Raw genomic sequence first — 19,011 nt, 5'->3', positions numbered from 1 at the left:
TTGTAAATGAAGATCAGTGCAGACAAAGGCTGCAGACAGCACACCTTATGTTTATTTTATGTTTATAAGTTATGTTTATTTTATAAATGCACAAAGTTTTGTTGTTAAAATGTCTGTATACAAAAAAAGTAGACCCTTTACAGATTCGATTGATGTATTGCTCTTATCTGTACGATTAAAACTGAAAGTGTAAGTGTAATTTAAGATATTTTCTGGGTTATCAGGAGAAATGCCTCATAAAGCGCATATGCATTAATCAACTCTAGATGGTTATTGCAGGGCTGCTGCAGGACCTTTAAGAGCCAAACAAATGCAGGACGTACATTAATAAATATTTTCTATATTTAATACAATCACACCTGTGTGATTTAAATCATTCAGCGTGTCATATACAGGTAGACTCTTAAAAAGGTAGCTAGCTAGTGGACTTATCTATCTGAGAGAATAATTGGTTCAAATAGTTTCATCTCATTGAACATTTGTAATGTAATTGCTGTTATTATTGCGTCATCTAAATTTTCACATCTGTTAATGTTACTGGTGCTATTGTTATCATGTAGTTGCACTCAATCTGTACATGTTACTGCATTATTGTTTTTTTTCACATAAGTTACTGTACTGTACATTGGAATGTATAGATATCATATACTATATTTCTACTCTATCCTCATATATATATATATATTAGGGGTGTAACGATACGCGTATTCGTATTGAACCGTTCGGTACGACGCTTTCGGTTCGGTACGCGGTACGCATTATGCATACCGAACGGTTCGTTGGACTAATTAATTATATTTGGAAAAAAAAAGAGAAATATAATGATATGCGTTCAACAAGGTAGCCCAATAACCCAAACGACGTAACAGGCAACGCCCCTGACACTCCCGAAGAAGAAAAAAACACCAACTTATGTTTATGTTAGGCTACTCAGCAGGCGCTCGCTCACTCAGTACGCGCTGAAGGCTCGTTGCAAAATGGCCAATGCGTTTAACAGACTAGAAAAAGAAGATGACTCTCAAACATATTGTTTGAGATGCATGATTCCATCTATGAGCTGCTCGATCAGAGTGACATGAGAGCCCCTCCTTAGAACATTATTTGTAAATCCATGTTATTTTAAGTGTGCACGTGAAGTCTTTGCACACTTTCTGAAATCCACACTGTGGTAAGTTTGCACACTACACTAGTGCTCTGCATTCTTTCTAAAATCCTATATAGTGAGGGCTTCGCGCGGTTGCTTCATTGCTTTAAAAAAAAAAAAAACACCAGCGTGAATACTTGAAACATGTCAACTCATTTACGCCGACATCACCTTATTGTGTCAGTATCTGGGAAAAGACGAAAAAAAGGAGAAACATGCACGCAACAAACTATGCCTGCAGCATTTAGACACCAGTATTATAGCTTACAGGGAATCCAAAGTGCACCCAAACACCAGACCTGTTGGTTATTTTAGGATCTTATATTTCTGGTCTGTTAAATGCATTAGACATTTTGCAATGAGCCTTCAGCGCGTGCTGAGTGAGCGAGCGCCTTAGGGTCCGTTCACATATCGCTCCTAAAAACGCGTGGAAAACGCTAAGCACGTCTTTCTCCTCCTTTCCAAAGCGCTCCGGCAGAAGCGCTCATGAGGCGTCTGTCTTTGCTAAGCAACAATGACGTGCTCTCTCCATGAGACGCGGAAATTTCAGCAAAGGATAAATGGATTTGCAGCTCTAAAAATCGCTTGCAGTAGCTCTGCTACTAAATTTATTTCAAAATTGCAATCCATATACAACTATGATCAGCTGTTCCTTCATCTTGGCTGAGTTTTCAACGTTGTTATGGGAAAGGATGAAGCTGATTGGTTAGTTCTTGTCACATGACCCGCGGTGCGCTTGCGGCATTCTGAAAAGTTGAGATGTTTTTGCATTTTGCTGTATCTAAAACGTATCGAACCGAACCGAACCGTGACATCAGTGTATCGTATCGAACCGAACCGTGAATTTTGTGAACCGTTACACCCCTAATATATATATATATATATATATATATATATATATATATATATATATGACAATGAACGCTTTGAATCCTTGAATATAATAAGTGTGTATTATAACCAATCATACACAATACTACTGAGCTTATAAATGCATGGAATAATCAAAGGTGTTCTGATGAGTCATCACTAAAATGCAGATGTTTTCTTTATTCGCTCACTGACTGAATACCTCTTTCTGGTGATTTCTCTCATCAGAAACGTCATTTAACAGTTACATTTTAATAATTTAGTTGACACTCTTATCTAAAGCGACTTACAAATGAGAACAATAGAAGCAATCAGACCATGCCGTGACAAGTCTCAGTTAAGCCTCTTTCACACTGCACTTCGGACCCGCAATATTTCCGGAACATTGCCGGGTCGCCTTCTGTGTGAAAGCAACCACGTCCCGGAATTGATTACCGAATTGAAACCGGGTCGGGGACCTAGTAACATTGCGGGGTTCGACCCGGGACGAGCGCTGTGTGAACAAAAGCCAGATCTAATTCTGTATCGAAGTGATAACGCGCGACTCTTTTACCGGCTGTTTTGAAGGAAGATAAACGTTCGCGATGAAAACATATGTGCAAACTGTAATGAAGCAGAGATCTGTTAGTTCCTCACTTTCCGCGCTGACGCCGAGATCGTTCGCTTGCTTCAGTGAAAGTATAACGTGCCTAACGTTTTCAACTCATACATTACACGTCACGCGCTGATGTCACGTGCCATTACAGGATCTTCAAGGGTTGTGTGTGAAAGCACGCACATATACCGGGTCATCACTGGCAGTGTGAAAGTGCCAAATCTAGCGACCAGGGAACAATTACAGGAACACTTTACCCCTGTATTTGCCGGAATGGCAGTGTGAAAGGGGCTTTAGTCTAGAACAGAACACATAGCTATACAACAAAGTGCAAATGTGTGTACATATATGTAAGATTTTAATTGCATGTGTAAACTGTGTAAGTGATTTTAATAGTAGTTTTTGAGAGTGTCTGAAGTAGATTTTCAGTGTAAGTGATTTTAATAGTAGTTTTTGAGACTGTCTGAAGTAGATTTTCGGGGACAATAAAATTGTTATCAGTAGCCCAACTTGCAATGTTTTTTTTTTTTCACTTTAATTTTCTATGTTTTATTCACATTAAATATAAACTCAGTCATATAAAAAATATGTTATGGTATCACATCCATATCTGTTGTCACATGACATCCCCCTCACCCACCCAATTTGTGCTCCCTCAAAAATAATGAGTGCATAATGCCCCTGAAATCAGGTAAGGAAAATCACAATACTGGCAAAACTCCATATGGTTGTCACAGAGTGCTCAGGCTCATTCCCCAGCCTATCACAGCGCACCCCATCTCCTGAGTTTTAATCACCGGCACCTGTTGGTAATTCACTCACCCATCAACCACCGCATATAAGCATGCACCTCAGTCTCACTAGTTGTCCGATCTTGTGACTACACAGTTGAATCTGCCTCTGGTCTAGTTACTAGCATCGACTTAACAGTCTACCTACCTCCTCTCCAGCGAGTATCTCCTCTTCTCCAGCGAGTATGTCCTTTTCTCCAGTGAATATCTCCTCAGATCTCCTGCCAAGAATACTCCTACATAGTCACTGAGGTGTGTGCCCCTATCACCCTATCTGTCTGCCTTTCAGTTCTCCTCTAAGACATAAGAGATCAACCACGCATTCCTATCTCCGTGATGGATCTGCTCACCTGGTGATCTTCCCTTCATTCTCATTGCTCTCTTGTTTAAGTAAATAATTCCAGTTCATACTAATCTTCTGTTTCAGAGTCTGCATGTTACAGAAGATCGGATCGTGAACAGAACTACAGAATGAGCAAACCGGACCGATTCCAGGAGCTCAGATTCATCCATCGGTGTGAAATTATACAATCTCAAACAAGGCAAAATGACCATTCACCAGTACTCTCTTCAGTTTAGAACCCAAGCCGCTGCCAGTAGATGCAATGAGGCCTCACCACTCACCACTTTCCATCAGGAATTGGAACCAAAACTCTGACTCCAGCTGGGTTTTTACAGTGACTCTTATGTCTTTGAACGAACTTGCTATAAGATGTTCCAACCGGGTTCAATCCAATCCCACCAGCCAATCCCATTCCCTGTTACCGTTGACTGAACCCCATAACCCTCCTGAAACCGGCCATGAACCCATGCAAAACGGACACCTATCGAATAACCAGCTGAGTAGCAGAGAAGGCTGACCCAGGGTCTATGTTATACTGCGGCTCAAGTGTGCATATGATCCTGGCCTGCCCACTTCATCCTCCACACCCGGTGGTGAGTTTCATTAAACCATCTCCCATAGAGATGAATCCACTCACTACTATTGCTCAACTTACTGCTGCCAATGTTACCATTTTCCTAGACTCTGGGTCAGCGGGAAACTTAATCTCCAGAAACCTCTGCTGCCAACTCCATCTGTCGACGACTGCCACCAAAACCCTCTTCCAGGTCATGACAGTCATTGGAAACCCATTAAATCGTCAGCATTTAGTCACAGCGTGGGTCCCGTGCATCTGACCTTGAGGTTGCTACATCAAGAATCCATCTATTTCTTGGTCCTGGAGCGTTCCACGGCAGAAATCATTTTGGGGCGTCCTTGGCTGGTGCAGCATAACCAAATCCTTTCTTGGTCCAAGGGAGAAATCTAATGGTAGGGTGACAAATGTACGCCCAGTGGTGAGTTTCATTAAACAATCTCGCATAGAGATGAATCCACTCACTACTATTGCTCAACTTACTGCTGCCAATGTTACCATTCTCCTCGACTCTGGGTCAGCGCGAAACTTCATCTCCGGAAACCTCTGCTGCCAACTCCATCTGTCGACGACTGCCACCAAAACCCTCTACCAGGTCGTGACAATCACTGGAAACCCATTAAATAGTCAGCATTCAGTCACAGCGTGGGTCCCGTGCAGCTGACCTTGGGGTTGCTACATCAAGAATCCATCTGTTTCTTGGTCCTGGAGTGTTCCACGGCAGAAATCATTTTGGGTCATCCTTGGCTGGTGCAGCATAACCAAATCCTTTCTTGGTTCAATGCAGAAATCTAATGGTGGGGTGACAAATGTTTTCCTGAGTGCTTCCCTAATCTTCCTGTTCCTCCTGTAAAGAACCCTGAAACCCTCGCTGTAAACACCACATCCATTAAAAGTTCTCCTGAGAAGCGCTCAGTAGAAATACCGCCATGTTTTGAAGAATTCCTCAATGTATTCTGTCCCCAAAAAGCACCCCAATTGTCACCTCACCATCCATGGGATTGTGTGATTGATCTCATTCCTGGTGAGCCAGTGCCCTGTGTTAAGATTTATCATTGCTCGAACAGAAGGCCATGGAGGAGTATGTGGAGGAGGCCCTCAAACAAGGCTATATAGTCCCATCCACCTCACCTGTCATGTCAAGTTTCTTCTTTGTGGCAAAGAAGTATGGAGGCTTTAGGCCCTGCATTGACTACCGGGCACTGAATAACATAACCATCAAGTTCTGTTATCATCTTCCCCTCATCCCAGCCGCTCTGGAACAACTCTGTGGAGCCACCAACTTCACCAAGTTAGATCTTCTCAGTGCATATAACATCATCTGAATCCACAAGGGAGATGAGTGAAAGACAGGAAGATAGAGGCAATCTCATCCTGGCCATGACCCACCACCATCAAAGAGCTTCAACGCTTTCTGGGATTCAGCAATTTCTACTGACATTTCATAAGGAATTACAGCACCATCACCAGCCCTATAACCAATCTTCTTCAAGGAAAGTCCAAGTCTCTGTCCTGGACACCAGCTGCCACTAAAGCCTTTGCTACGCTTAAAGAAGATTTCACCAGTGGACCACTCCTTGTTTACCCTATCCCAGAGATCCCATTCGTGGTTGAAGTCGATGCCTCGACAACAGGAGTGGGAGCAGTTCTCTCTCAGCGGCAGTGGAATTCACCTAGACTCCATCCATGTGCAGCCTTCTCCCAAAAACTCAGCCCAGCGGAGAAGTATTATGGCATCGATAACCACAAACTTTTGGCAATCAAACTGGCGTTAGAGGAGTGGAGACATTGGTTAGAGGGAGCAGCTCACCCTTTTGTCTTATTAAACGATCACAAGAATTTACAATACCTCCGAGAAGCAATAAGCCTGAATCCCCACCAGACTAGATGGGCCTTATTTTTCACCAGGTTTGAATTCACCGTTTCCTATAAACCTGGTTCCTGCAATATCAAAGCCGACACCTTGTCCCCTATCCATGCCTCAGAGGAGGCCGTAGACGAACCAGAAAAGATAATCCCCACTCATCTTATCTCCAGACCCATCCAGTGGATATTGCTGCCAGTCACCACTGAGAACACTCCCGCCACTCCACCGGGCTGCCCCCCTGGATGCCGATATGTGCCACAAAACAGCGCACTCCTCTCATTCACACCACACACTCTTCCTTGGGCACTGGCCACCCCGGGACTGATGCCACTCTCTCACTGCTGAAGGAAGGCTTCTGGTGGCCCAACATGGCTAAAGATGGTAGAAAGTTTGTGCAAGGTTGTCCTGAGTGTGCCATTTCCAAGAGCTCCCGTCACCTCCCTGCCAGCAAATTGTACCCCTTAGCCATACCCAACCGTCCCTGGTCTTACCTAGGAGTTGACTTCATCACCAACCTACCACCCTCTGACTGTGTCTGTTCCCTGAACTAGGAAATACAAAAACGTCCAAACCAAGTTAAGAGTAACAATTTAATTGAGGTTCAACAAATAAAAAACAGATGCAATACAGATAAACAAATGATAAAGCTTGGCTTATTGAATATCAGATCTCTTTCTACGAAAACACTTTTTGTAAATAATATGATTACTGATCATAATCTAGATGTGCTGTTTGACAGAAACCTGGCTAAAACCTGATGATTACATTATTTTAAATGAGTCCACCCCAAAGATTACTGTTATAATCATGAGCCACGTCCAAAAGGGGGCAGGCTTCAAGTAAAAGTCATTTGAAATAATGGTGCTTCATATAACATTACCCAGAAAAACAAATGTTAATAATAAATCCCCTGTGATGTTTGTACTGGCTACTGTATACAGGCCACCAGGGCACCATACAGACTTTATTAAAGAATTTGCTGATTTTACATTCCGAGTTAGTGATGTTGACAGTGTTGAAATTATGCAGCCAAGTGATGATATCTCAGATCATTATTTAGTTTTGTTCTCAGGAAGCATCCAACTTCTTGTATTTTACGTTCAGTTTGACCATTAGATTGGGGGTGATAACCAGAGGACAGACTTATGGTCACACCTAGGAGTTTGAAGAATGACTTCTATACATGGGATATAAATTGTGGCCCACGATCAGATACAATGTCTTCTGATAAGCCATACTGTCTGAAGACCCAGTTGAATATAAGTTCAGCTGTCTCCAGAGCGGTGGGTAGACCCTTGAGGGGAATGAGGCGAGAGAACTTGGAGAATCGATAGATTATGACTAGTATACAGGTATTACCATCAGAGGGTCAAGTCAAGTCACCTTTATTTATATAGCTTAAACAAAATACATTGCGTCAAAGCAACTGAACAACATTCATTAGGAAAACAGTGTGTCAATAATGCAAAATGATAGTTAAAGGCAGTTCATCATTGAATTCAGGAATGTCATCTCTGTTCAGTTTAAATAGTGTCTGTGCATTTATTTGCAATCAAGTCAACGATATCGCTGTAGATGAAGTGACCCCAACTAAGCAAGCCAGAGGAGACAGTGGCAAGGAACCGAAACTCCATCGGTTACAGAATGGAGAAAAAAAAACCTTGGGAGAAACCAGGCTCAGTTGGGGTCAGTTCTCCTCTGACCAGACGAAACCAGTAGTTCAATTCCAGGCTGCAGCAAAGTCAGATTGTGTAGAAGAATCATCTGTTTCCTGTGGTCTTGTCCTGGTGCTCCTCTGAGACAAGGTCTTTACAGGGGATCTGTATCTGGGCTCTAGTTGTCCTGGTCTCCGCTGTCTTTCAGGGCAGTAGAGGTCCTTTCTAGGTGCTGATCCACCATCTGGTCTGGATACGTACTGGATCCGGGTGACTGCAGTGACCCTCTGATCTGGATACAGACTGGATCTGGTGGATATGGTGACCTCGGAATAAGAGAGAAACAGACAAATATTAGCGTAGATGCCATACCAAAAGTATGTTTTTTAATGTTTTGAAAGAAGTCTCTTCTGCTTACCAAGCCAGCATTTATTAGAACCAAAGTACAGCAAAAGCAGTAATATTTTGAAATATTTAACTATTTAAAACAACTGTTTTCTATTTGAATATATTTGATGTGTATGTTATATAAATGTAATGTATTCCTGTGATCAAAGATGTATTTTCAGCATCATTCCTCCAGTCTTCAGTGTCACATTAATCAGAAATCATTCTTAATATGCCGATTTGCTGACTATCAATATTTAAAACAGATGAGTACATTTTTTTCAGCATTCTTTGATGAATAGAAGGAACCACAGATCAACATCTATGTGAAATAAAAAGCTTTGGTAAAACATCATTCATTCATATATATATATATATATATATATATATATATATATATATATATAAATTATAGAAATTAATTCTTTTATTTAGCAAGGACTCTTTAAATTGATCAAAAGTGATGATATTCATCAAAGAAATCAGAAAATAAATCTAATCTGCTGTTTTCAACATTATCACAATAAGAGTTTTTTTTTTTTTTTTTTTTAGCAGCAGCAAATCAGTATATCAGAATTATTTCTGAAGGATCGTGTGACTGGAGTAATGAAAATCTCAATAAATTACATTTTAAAATATATTCAAATAGAAAACTGCTATTTTAAATATGCTAATAAAAATATTTCAAAATGTCACTGATTTGCAGTACTTGGATCAAATAAATGTAGGCTTGGTGAACAGAAGAGACTTCTTAAAACATTAACAAGCTCACAGTTCAAAAACTTTTGACTGGTAGTGGATACTATAGGCAAATTAAATATTATTTATCACATGCTGGAGATTTTTTTGGACTTGGAAAAAACAAACCAAAAACAAATGTTTTCATACAGCAATAGCTGGACACTGTTGTCCATATTAGGAGTTTCCAGGTATGACTTTCTGCACGAGAGCGCCCTCCGGCTTTGAGTATGAATGAAACACACACACACACACACACACACACACACACTGCCGGAGAGTTTAGCGCTCCGTGATGTTCATTTCGCCTTCTGAGTCCGAAAAAAACATCAGGTCATGCGCAAACTATCCTGTCTCTTTGAGTTTAAATCTTTATTTATACACACTAGCTCTTGAAAATCTCTATACGAACACACCTGCCGAAAAAGTGCGGGGGACGAATTTCCGTGATGAATAAAGTGGGGGACGCGTCCCCCGCGTAATCTACGCCACTGAATCTAGATTTAAACTGCGTTTAAAGTGTGTCTGCCTCCCGAACAATGTTAGGTAGGTTATTCCAGAGTTTGGGCGCCAAATAGGAAAAGTATCTGCCGCCTGCAGTTGATTTTGATATTCTAGGTATTATCAAATTGCCTGAGTTTTGAGAACGTAGCGGACGTAGAGGATTATAATGTAAAAGGAGCTCACTCAAATACTGAGGTGCTAAACCATTCAGGGCTTTATAAGTAATAAGCAATATTTTAAAATCTATACGATGTTTGATAGGGAGGCAGTGCAGTGTGGACAGGACCGGGCTAATATGGTCATACTTCCTGGTTCTAGTAAGAAATCTTGCTGCTGCATTTTGGACTAGCTGTAGTGTGTTTACTAAGCGTGCAGAACAACTACCCAATAAAGCTTTACAATAGTCTAACCTTGAGGTCATAAATGCATGGATTAACATTTCTGCATTTGACATTGAGAGCATAGGCCGTAATTTAGATATATTTGTTAAAATGGTATGTTCAAAAAAAACAAAGTGTTCAAGTCTATGCAAAAGAATGTTGTGGTCAATTGTGTCAAACGCAGCACTAAGATCCAATAAAACTACTAGAGAGATACACCCACGATCAGATGATAAGAGCAGATCATTTGTAACTCTAAGGAGAGCAGTCTCAGTATTATGATACGGTCTAAATCCTGACTGGAAATCCTCACATATACCTTTTTTCTCTAAGAAAGAATATAACTGTGAGGATACCACCTTTTCTAGTATCTTGGACAGAAAAGGGAGATTTGAGATTGGTCTATAGTTAACTAGTTCTTTGGGGTCAAGTTGTGTTTTTTTTTTTTGATGAGAGGGTTAATAACAGCAGTTTACATCAAGGCACTTGAAGCAGCTCACCCTCTCTACAGGGGTCCCGATGATCATAAGAGGAGTATAGGGCCACTGCTGTCTCTTCCTGAAGTCCACAATCAGCTCACATTCATAAAGAGACAATTGTCCTGGCACCATGATGTGAGTTTCTCTACCAAGTATGTGGCTTCATTATTGTTGGAAATGAGGCCCAGAACCACAGTACCATCAGCAAATTTGATAATAAATGTGGAGCTGTGGGAAGACACACAGTTATGTCTGGTCCTACGTTCAGGGTGATGGAGTTGGAGGTGAACAGACCTACTTTCACCACTTGAGGTCTGCCGGTGAGGAAATCAAGAATCCAGTTGCAGAGTGAAGAATTCAGGCCGAGGCATGTGTTGTTTTTTTATAAGTTTCTGAAAGACCTTATCCTGTGTGCTGACGAACATGCAATATATTTTTACAGAGGTCTCAATTGGACATTTTTTTCCGTTTGGTGAAATATTGATTTGGATTTCTCTGGGCAATGGGCTCAGTAACTGATTCTAACATTTTCAGCGACATTCTAATTTGGATATCTATTAGACATTGCTGTTTTATTGCATTGTAGACTCTACATACTGGTGCTGATTTTTACGCCACATTTTTTAAGTTTACATTGATTTGATAAGGTCATAGGTTTTACATCCTATGACACTTTCTATAATTTAGTAAAATAGTTCTTGGTGCCAAATTGAGTCAAACGCTTTTTTAAAGTCAATAAAGCATCCATATGTTTTACCTTTATCTTTGTTAACATGTTTTTCAATTAGAGTATGTTATGTATAGATGTGGTCAGATCTGATATGATACGGTAATTTGGGAAAAATCCAATTCTGCTCAGTACATTGTGTGTGGTGATGAAGTCTAATTGTCAAGCATTTATTAAGCTACAGAATAACTTTCGCAGGTTGCTGCTCACACGGTGAGCATCATTTCACTAAGTACAACATGTTCCTGGATCAACATCCTTGTTGATCCTGGAACAACATTACAATCAACCAATCAGAATTGAGATATAACTTTTCAGGAAATATCTGTTTTAGGCTTTTGATCAGGATTAGGTGCTTCTTCACTTGTTAATCAGCAGCTATCATTTCCCACTGATCTGCATTTCACACATTCACTTACCACTCCTGTAAGGCTGGCCAAACTCACATCCACATCTATCACCATCAGCACTGGCGCTCCCCAGGGATGTGTTCTCTCCCCACTGCTCTTCTTTCTCTACATGAATTACTGCACTTCAATGGACCCCATCTGTCAAGCTCCTGAAATTTGCAGATGACACTACAGTCATCAACCTCATTAAGGGATGGATTCGAGTGCAGAACCTGATTTTACCAAGTGAGAAATGTTCCTGGGATAACATCTTTGTTGACCCTGGAACAACATTGTGATTAACCAATCAGATTTGAAGAACAAGTTTATAGATTTTGTGAAGTTTACGCTTACAATCACTGTTAGGTGCTTGTACATCAGTGTAATTCATCTATCATTTACTCTGATTTCAAGGATCACTCATGGTTAAGGTTAGGTTTAGATGCAGGGATATGGTCAAGACTACATTTTTTGAGTAAAATGTTGTTCCAGTGTCAACAAAATATGTTGACCTAGGAACACATCTAACTCAGCAATATCAGGACGTGTGATTCGAGTCTGCTTACAGAAAGGAGGTTGAGCAGCTGACAGTCTGGTGCAGTTTTAAACACATGGAGCTAAACACTATCAGAACAGTGGAGATGATCGTGGACTTCAGGAGAAATCCCCCTGCTCTCCCCCCACTCACCATCATGAACAGCACTGTGACTGCAGTGGAGTCATTCAGGTTCCTGGGCACCACCTTCTCTCAGGACCTGAAGTGGGAAACTGAGGACATTGCAAAAAAGGCCCAGCAGAATTTGTACTTACTTTGCCAGCTGAGGAAATTCAACCTGCCACAGGAGCTACTTAAACAGTTCTACTCTGCCATCATTGAATCTGTCCTGTGTTCATCCATAACTGTCTGGTTTGGTTCAGCTACCAAATCAGACATCAAGAGACCACAACGGACAGTCAGGACTGCTGAGAGAATTACTGATGTCCCTCTGCTCAGCCTCCAAGATCTTTACATCTCCAGAGTGAGGAAAAGGGCTTAAAAAAAGACCCTTGAACCCCTCACACCCAGCCCATTCTCCCTTTGAACTGTTGCCTTCTGGTCAGCGCTACAGAGCACTGACCACCAGAACAGCCAGGCACATTACTGTTTTTTTCCTGCAGGCTTTATTCAACCTGAACAATTAATCTTCAAAAATATACATTATCCATCACAATTAACATAGTTATCTGACATATTTATATTAAATTGAACACTTTGTAAAAACATATCTGCATTTCTACAATTCTACATTTATCTAAACAATTTTTTTTCTGTACATCTATTTCTGTATTTTTAGTACATTATTTAGGCACATTGTTTTTTTTTATATTTTTTATATATATGTTAGTGTTATATTGCATCCCTACTGTGTTATTTCTATGTATGTCTCCATTTTAATGTATGTCTACTATATCTGTACTTTCTTCTTCACTGGAAGCTCCTGTCATCAAGTCAAATTCATTGTGTGTGTAAACATACTTGCTAATAAAACTCTTCTTATTCTGATTCTGATTATTTGTTCTCCTGAGTCTCTTCCTTGTCAGACTGTGTTGAGTGATGGTGGGATGATTTCTCTATAGTTGGGTGGGCAGTGGGTGATTTTGTCTGCCCTTCTCCATGTCTCCTGTAGAAGTATAATATCAGTGGCCTGGAAACAGTCTTTTTCCTTGTATGAACTTCCCCTTGGACTCCAAGAGAATGCCAATATCAGCCTTTGTTTTCACTGGCTGTTTCTCAGCTGGGGTTATAGCTGTACTGTTTTTCGGAGGGGTCTCTGGGTTTGGGGGCTGCAGGTGTTTCTGCTTCTAGACTCCTCCCTCTCTCTCTGGTGCGAGAGCCTGTCTGTGCATTGAGCATGTACACAAATCTAGACAATAACAACAATAACTTTAGAAGACTATTTAAATGTTAAGGTAGTATCATCTCGCATAAAATAGTATGTTAGGTTAGGTTGTGAGGTCAATGCTACTATAGTGAAAAATAAATATACTTAATTGTATTTAAAATATATTTATTTCATGTAAAGTATTCTATAAATAGACTGACATGTCTATATAAACTGAAAATGCATTCTAAATGTAGTTATTTCATGCTTTCATCAAGCACAAACTTAGTGCACTACAAATTCATTTGTAAAATACTATACTTTTTACAAATGCATTTGGGGATGAAATATATAAATTTATATTTAATAAAGTACACTGACTGGGTTCTTAATTCCATCTACTACGTTTAAAACTTGTTAAAATTGATTTTCACACATACTTACTCTATATAAACTAATTTGGACGTAACTTTTGAAAGAGGACACCACTTCATAACCCCAATGACATGTCCTTGCTCACTCATCCCAACAACTAGAGTCAATAGGGGATGAATGAAGCAACACATCTTGCATTGTATGTTGTAATATAATTTAAGTTGTGGGCGTTCTCACCTAAGACTATGGCACAAAAAGCAATATAACATACTGTGTATTGATATTTGTTTGTTCTTTCACCTCTTCAAAATGTCTCAAGTATTTTAATAATGTTATTTTAACATCGACCCTAAATATAGTCTACAATATGTTCAGTGAAGGAGGCTTGATAAATCAGTGTCTACTCACCTTATATTTCTCTGAAGCTCTGAAATTCACCAACAGTCAGTTTTGCTGTACTTCTGCTAAACATCTGAACTCAGTAGATTGCAAATTATTGGGAAAATCTGTGTTTCAGATTTGGCACATTTTTTTCAGAAGAAACCTTTAGAGCCTAGAAACTCATTGCAGCTAAAGGCTAAATTAAATGTGAGAATGATTAAATTATTTTAAGATGATGCTGTGTAATTTATTTATTTATTTATTTTTTTTAAGATGAGACTTTCTTTTTTTGGGCAAACCAAAGAAAATGTGAGGTATATTTATTGAAACATCCAGTATGTTTCTCCTAACAGGTGCTCTAAGTGTAGAGTTTACAAACACAACTTTTGCCTACAGCACAAATGCATCAATGGGTGATTTGCAAATAAAACACATTGATTTGTTAAACACTGAAGTAACACTTCAGTAATTTATTGTAGTTATGATTAAATGTACAATACAATACACTGTATTTGAGTTATACTTGAGTATAAAAGTAGTATGGATAAAAAAAAAAAATGTTTTGAGTTGCAAACAATTATAATCATAATTCATAAAGATGCAGTACTTTGTGTAGTTATGAACTTTACTTTTTCAATAATTTAACCACATGCCAAATAGTTTCAATTTTGCATGGTTGTAAAGTAGCTTTACATTTATATATGACCTTAGACTAACAAAAAAAAAAAAAAAAAAAAAAAAGCCTCAGGAGCACCTTAGAAGACCTTACAAGATTTATTTCCTTTTGATTAGTAATATGCATTGCTAAGAACTTCATTTTGACAACTTTAAAGGGATAGTTCATTTTCAAATAAAATTTTGGTATGTTTTAGCTTACTTCAAGGACATCCAAGATGTATGTGTCTTTGTTTCCGTAGTACTTTCCATTTTGATATTTTGATAGAGGGACCCAATGGCACGCTGTCAATAGAGTGAGTAATGTGTTGTATTTGTATTATTATCGCAACGATTATAGGGTGCATTATAAACCAATTCATTAATTACAATTACTGCATTGTATTTCAGACAGTGCAGACAATGAAACAATGAGTAAACAATGAGTGACGTACACACGCGAGAGATCACTTCCAGCGATTGCACAGACTAAGCCAGAGCGCGCACGCACGTCACATCAGGACGCACACGCGCCCTCAGATCACTTGGATGTGGTTGTGTATAAGATGTAAAAACTATATAAATACAGTTCTTTTATCTCACGCAAACCGCTCATTTCGTGTCTTAAGTCATCAATGTGTACTTACGATGGGGAATTGTTTAATTTGGACTTCTCTGTGCATGCTCTTTTTTTTTTTTTTTTTGCAGTTTTCAAGTTTCATATAGCTGCATTTCAGCCAAATGGTGTCCTATCCTAACAAACCATACATCGACAGAAAGCTTATTTATTCAGCTTTCAGATGATGTATATGACCCTTATGACTTTTGTGGTTCAAGGTAACATATACTTATATACAACATCTAGTCAAGGATTTGAAATGGTGAAAGAAATTCATGAACTTGATCAGAAGGTTTATTACTTTAATATATTCCCAATACTCTCCAATGCACCTCTACTGACACACTTTCTTTCCATTAACAGTTCTTTATTGTCCCGACTGCAGAACTAACAACGACAACATTGCACTTGGCAATGTACAGACCTTCAGGCTGTCAAAATATTATGATTTATTAAGCAAATTATTTAAATTATTCTGTCCAGCAATCAAAACTACACAAAAAGTTAAAATGTAAAATAAATCCAAAGACGTTAACTACATGAAAAGTGACAAAAGTATTAAAACAATTTAAATAAATCCACTACCAAACCGCTAAAACATTTAAAGGGGGGGGGGGGGTGAAATGCTATTTCATGCATACTGAGTTTTTTACACTGTTAAAGAGTTGGATTCCCATGCTAAACATGGACAAAGTTTCAAAAATAAAGTTGTACGTTTGAAGGAGTATTTTTGCTCCAAAAAAAACTCTTCCGGTTTGTCACAAGTTTCGGAAAGTTTTTTTCGAGTATGGCTCTGTGTGACGTTAGATGGAGTGGAATTTCCTTAAATTGGGTCCTGACGCACGTCTGCCGGAAGAGCGTGCGCTCCCGTATAGCAGAGCACTGAGAGCACAACAGACTTCACTGATCAGAGCGAGAGCGTCGCCAAATGTCACAAAAGGAATGTGTTTTTGGTTGCCAGGGCAAGACAACCCTGCACAGATTACCTAAAGAGAAACAGCATTAAGGGACCAGTGGATGGAGTTTATTTTTACAGAGCATCAACGGAGTTGTGCAAGTGTTTTTGTTTGTTCCCTGCATTTCGAAGATGCTTGTTTTACAAACAAGGTCCAGTTTGACGCCGGATTTGCACATCGTTTATTTCTTAAGGATGATGCAATCCCAAGGAAAAAGGGTCACGATCGTGTGTTGGAACCGCATGCGGTGAGTAAAACTGCTTCAAATATCTCTGGGTTGTTAACTTAGCTATCGGCGAGTAAGCACATCAAGTAAACAACATGCGATGTTGGCATCAAACTGCACTTTCCACATGTACACCTTAAAAAAAAAAAAAGACGACATAAAGTGGAAATTAGTCATTTTCCAAAACCGCTAAGCAAATATATACAGTTTCAGTACATACCACATAGAGACGCTGTTGCTGCTGCTGCTCTTGTTCAATTTCAGCCTCTGGATCTGATTCTGGATCATAAATATACGCTGAATCTGACTGTTAGCCATGGTTTGTTTTGGTTGGTTTTGTCCTCACGTAATGTCACAGCTTCCACATGCTCTCAACACAAAAGCCTACTCGCGCTCGTGATTCTTTAGCTCCGCCCACACGTCACGCCTCCAGTCGGTCGTGTTTTTCCGGGAAAAATCGGTACAGACTATCTTTCTCTTATAAATATACTAAAACTAAAGACTTTTTGGAGTTATGAAGGATGCAGTACTACTCTATAGGTACTCAAGATTAACAGGAGATTGAGTGAAAACGAGCATTTCACCCCCCCTTTAATTGCATTTTATATTAACATTTGTGCAGCGCAGTGAGAGTCGAAGCATGCAGAGACAATGGGCAGATATGTTACAGTTGGGTTTATTCCTTCTGCATGCACTGAAACATAAGCAGTTCTGTACATTCACATTCTTTCACCAACTAACAGAACTGTCTGTGTTTTAGTGCATGTACAAGAACTATTGTTATGTCGGATTATCCAGTTGTTTTCTGCAGAGTTAGTGACAGATCATGTCAGATAAAAGGGAAGCAAAACATTCTGCAGATGATATTAAATGTTGTATCCGCTGACTTTGTAACAGCTTCAAGTTTAACACTTTCGTGTTCTACATGTTTATTTCCACGCACCACTTACTGCGCCTATATTTAGACTTTTTGGTGATTCACAGTCTTTAAGTCCATATAATTTGTGCTGTCACTGATAGAAAAAAAACTGTTTACTTATAGTAGTATTTGTAACATTACAGAAAGACTGCAAAGTAACTGCAGTTTATCACAGCACATGTCTGCTTTGGTGGTGCTTAAAGTGAGTGCACAGGTGTGGCAGCGACCCAGGTTTGAATCCAGTCTGCAGAGTTTCCCTCAGCCAATGTTAAAATGTCTGTGTCCAGTGTTCCACTGATGTTCTCTGGATAATTGAGTTGACTTGTATGCTTGGGTTACGGAGCCCCGCACATGGCATGCAGGAAAAAAAAAATAGGCTAAATCGTGCACACAATTTACTAATTAATTCTCTCGATTTATATATCATGTACACAATTTAGCAAATCGAGGGAATGAATCAGTAAATCGTGCCTATATATTTTTTTTTTTTTTCTTGAATGTTATGTGAGGGGCTCCATATTGGGGTGTTAGTAAAGGCCATTTTGTTTATAAAGGTTTATTTATTGTATAAGAAGCACACAATAATTGTCCCAATAGCAAACTCCAAGTTTACTTGGAATGCTATTGCAATATTTTTTAAAGTAAGGGAATAGTATAACCTCAGTTTGTTATTAGTAAAATATTAATGTATGTTCAATACTCTTACAGTTTAACTGAATTGTAATTATAATGTCACCAAACATATTTGAAGTTTATGCTGAATGAATACTGCATTTCAAAAATGAAATAAAACAAAGGATATTTAAAGGTACTTAAATACAATTGGAATAGTTCCACTTTAGCACAAACAAGTATATTTAATACAACTTCAGTTTATTTACTTTAATACAACTTCGAAATTAGTTGTCTCAATTTAGCAGACTTTAAGTATACCAATTTATAGTGTCTCTCACATTAATTTGGTTATACTAAAGTACAGTATACAGTATACATATGAATAAATGTACTTATACAATAAGTACAGTAATGTAGTGTATACAATTTTAGTTAGTTATCTAAGTAGTTATCTAAGTTTAGTGCAAGTTATGTATTAGTTTGGTTGCAGTGATTAAACTGTGCCCAGGTAAGTAGAGTTGTGGGATTTGTTTCATGAATGTCAATATAAAATAACTATTTTTTTTTTTTTTTTTTACTTTTCACCTTTTCCAGTATCAAAATCCCATGCATCCTCAAAGAGGGAAGAGGCACTGCTGGAGAATGTGACTCGTCTGGGGGAGCACTCTGAGACCTTGCAGAGATCTCTTAGCCAATTGCCCTCCCAAAGTGACCTTCTGGAGAACATCTGGAAGCTTGAGAGCCTCTTCCATAATCATAGCGAACAGCTGTTGCTGTTAGGTAACCGCCAAAATATGCAGCAAAAGAGTCTAGAAAGTTATTTATACTAACTTGATAGTCAAACATGTTTTTAATAACTCTAATTACATCTACTAATTTATTTTGCAGTATATAGAGGAAATTGTCTTCTTTTTATATAGGGTACAGTATGCAAAAACTTATTTGTTAATATTAGTTTGTA

General features: G+C 39.0%; 1 protein-coding gene across 3 annotated transcripts in view; it reads left to right on the top strand.

The window, feature by feature from the left end:
- Positions 1-19,011, top strand: part of scara5 (scavenger receptor class A, member 5 (putative)) — a 179,000-nt gene that overhangs the window by 113,720 nt on the left and 46,269 nt on the right. For 2 of the 3 annotated variants that reach the window (XM_026195066.1, XM_026195065.1), the window contains one exon: positions 18,645-18,830. The exons of the other annotated variant lie outside the window; for it this stretch is intronic. In XM_026195066.1, coding sequence (XP_026050851.1) covers positions 18,645-18,830 — 186 coding nt within the window. The remainder of the gene's footprint in view (positions 1-18,644; positions 18,831-19,011) is intronic. 3 annotated transcript variants of the gene reach the window in all.

The sequence above is a fragment of the Carassius auratus genome, chromosome 20, assembly GCF_003368295.1.
Source record: "Carassius auratus strain Wakin chromosome 20, ASM336829v1, whole genome shotgun sequence".
NCBI classification, from domain to species: domain Eukaryota; kingdom Metazoa; phylum Chordata; class Actinopteri; order Cypriniformes; family Cyprinidae; genus Carassius; species Carassius auratus.
Note: the sequence above shows the minus strand (reverse complement) of the source record. Positions and strands in the feature narration are given on the sequence as shown.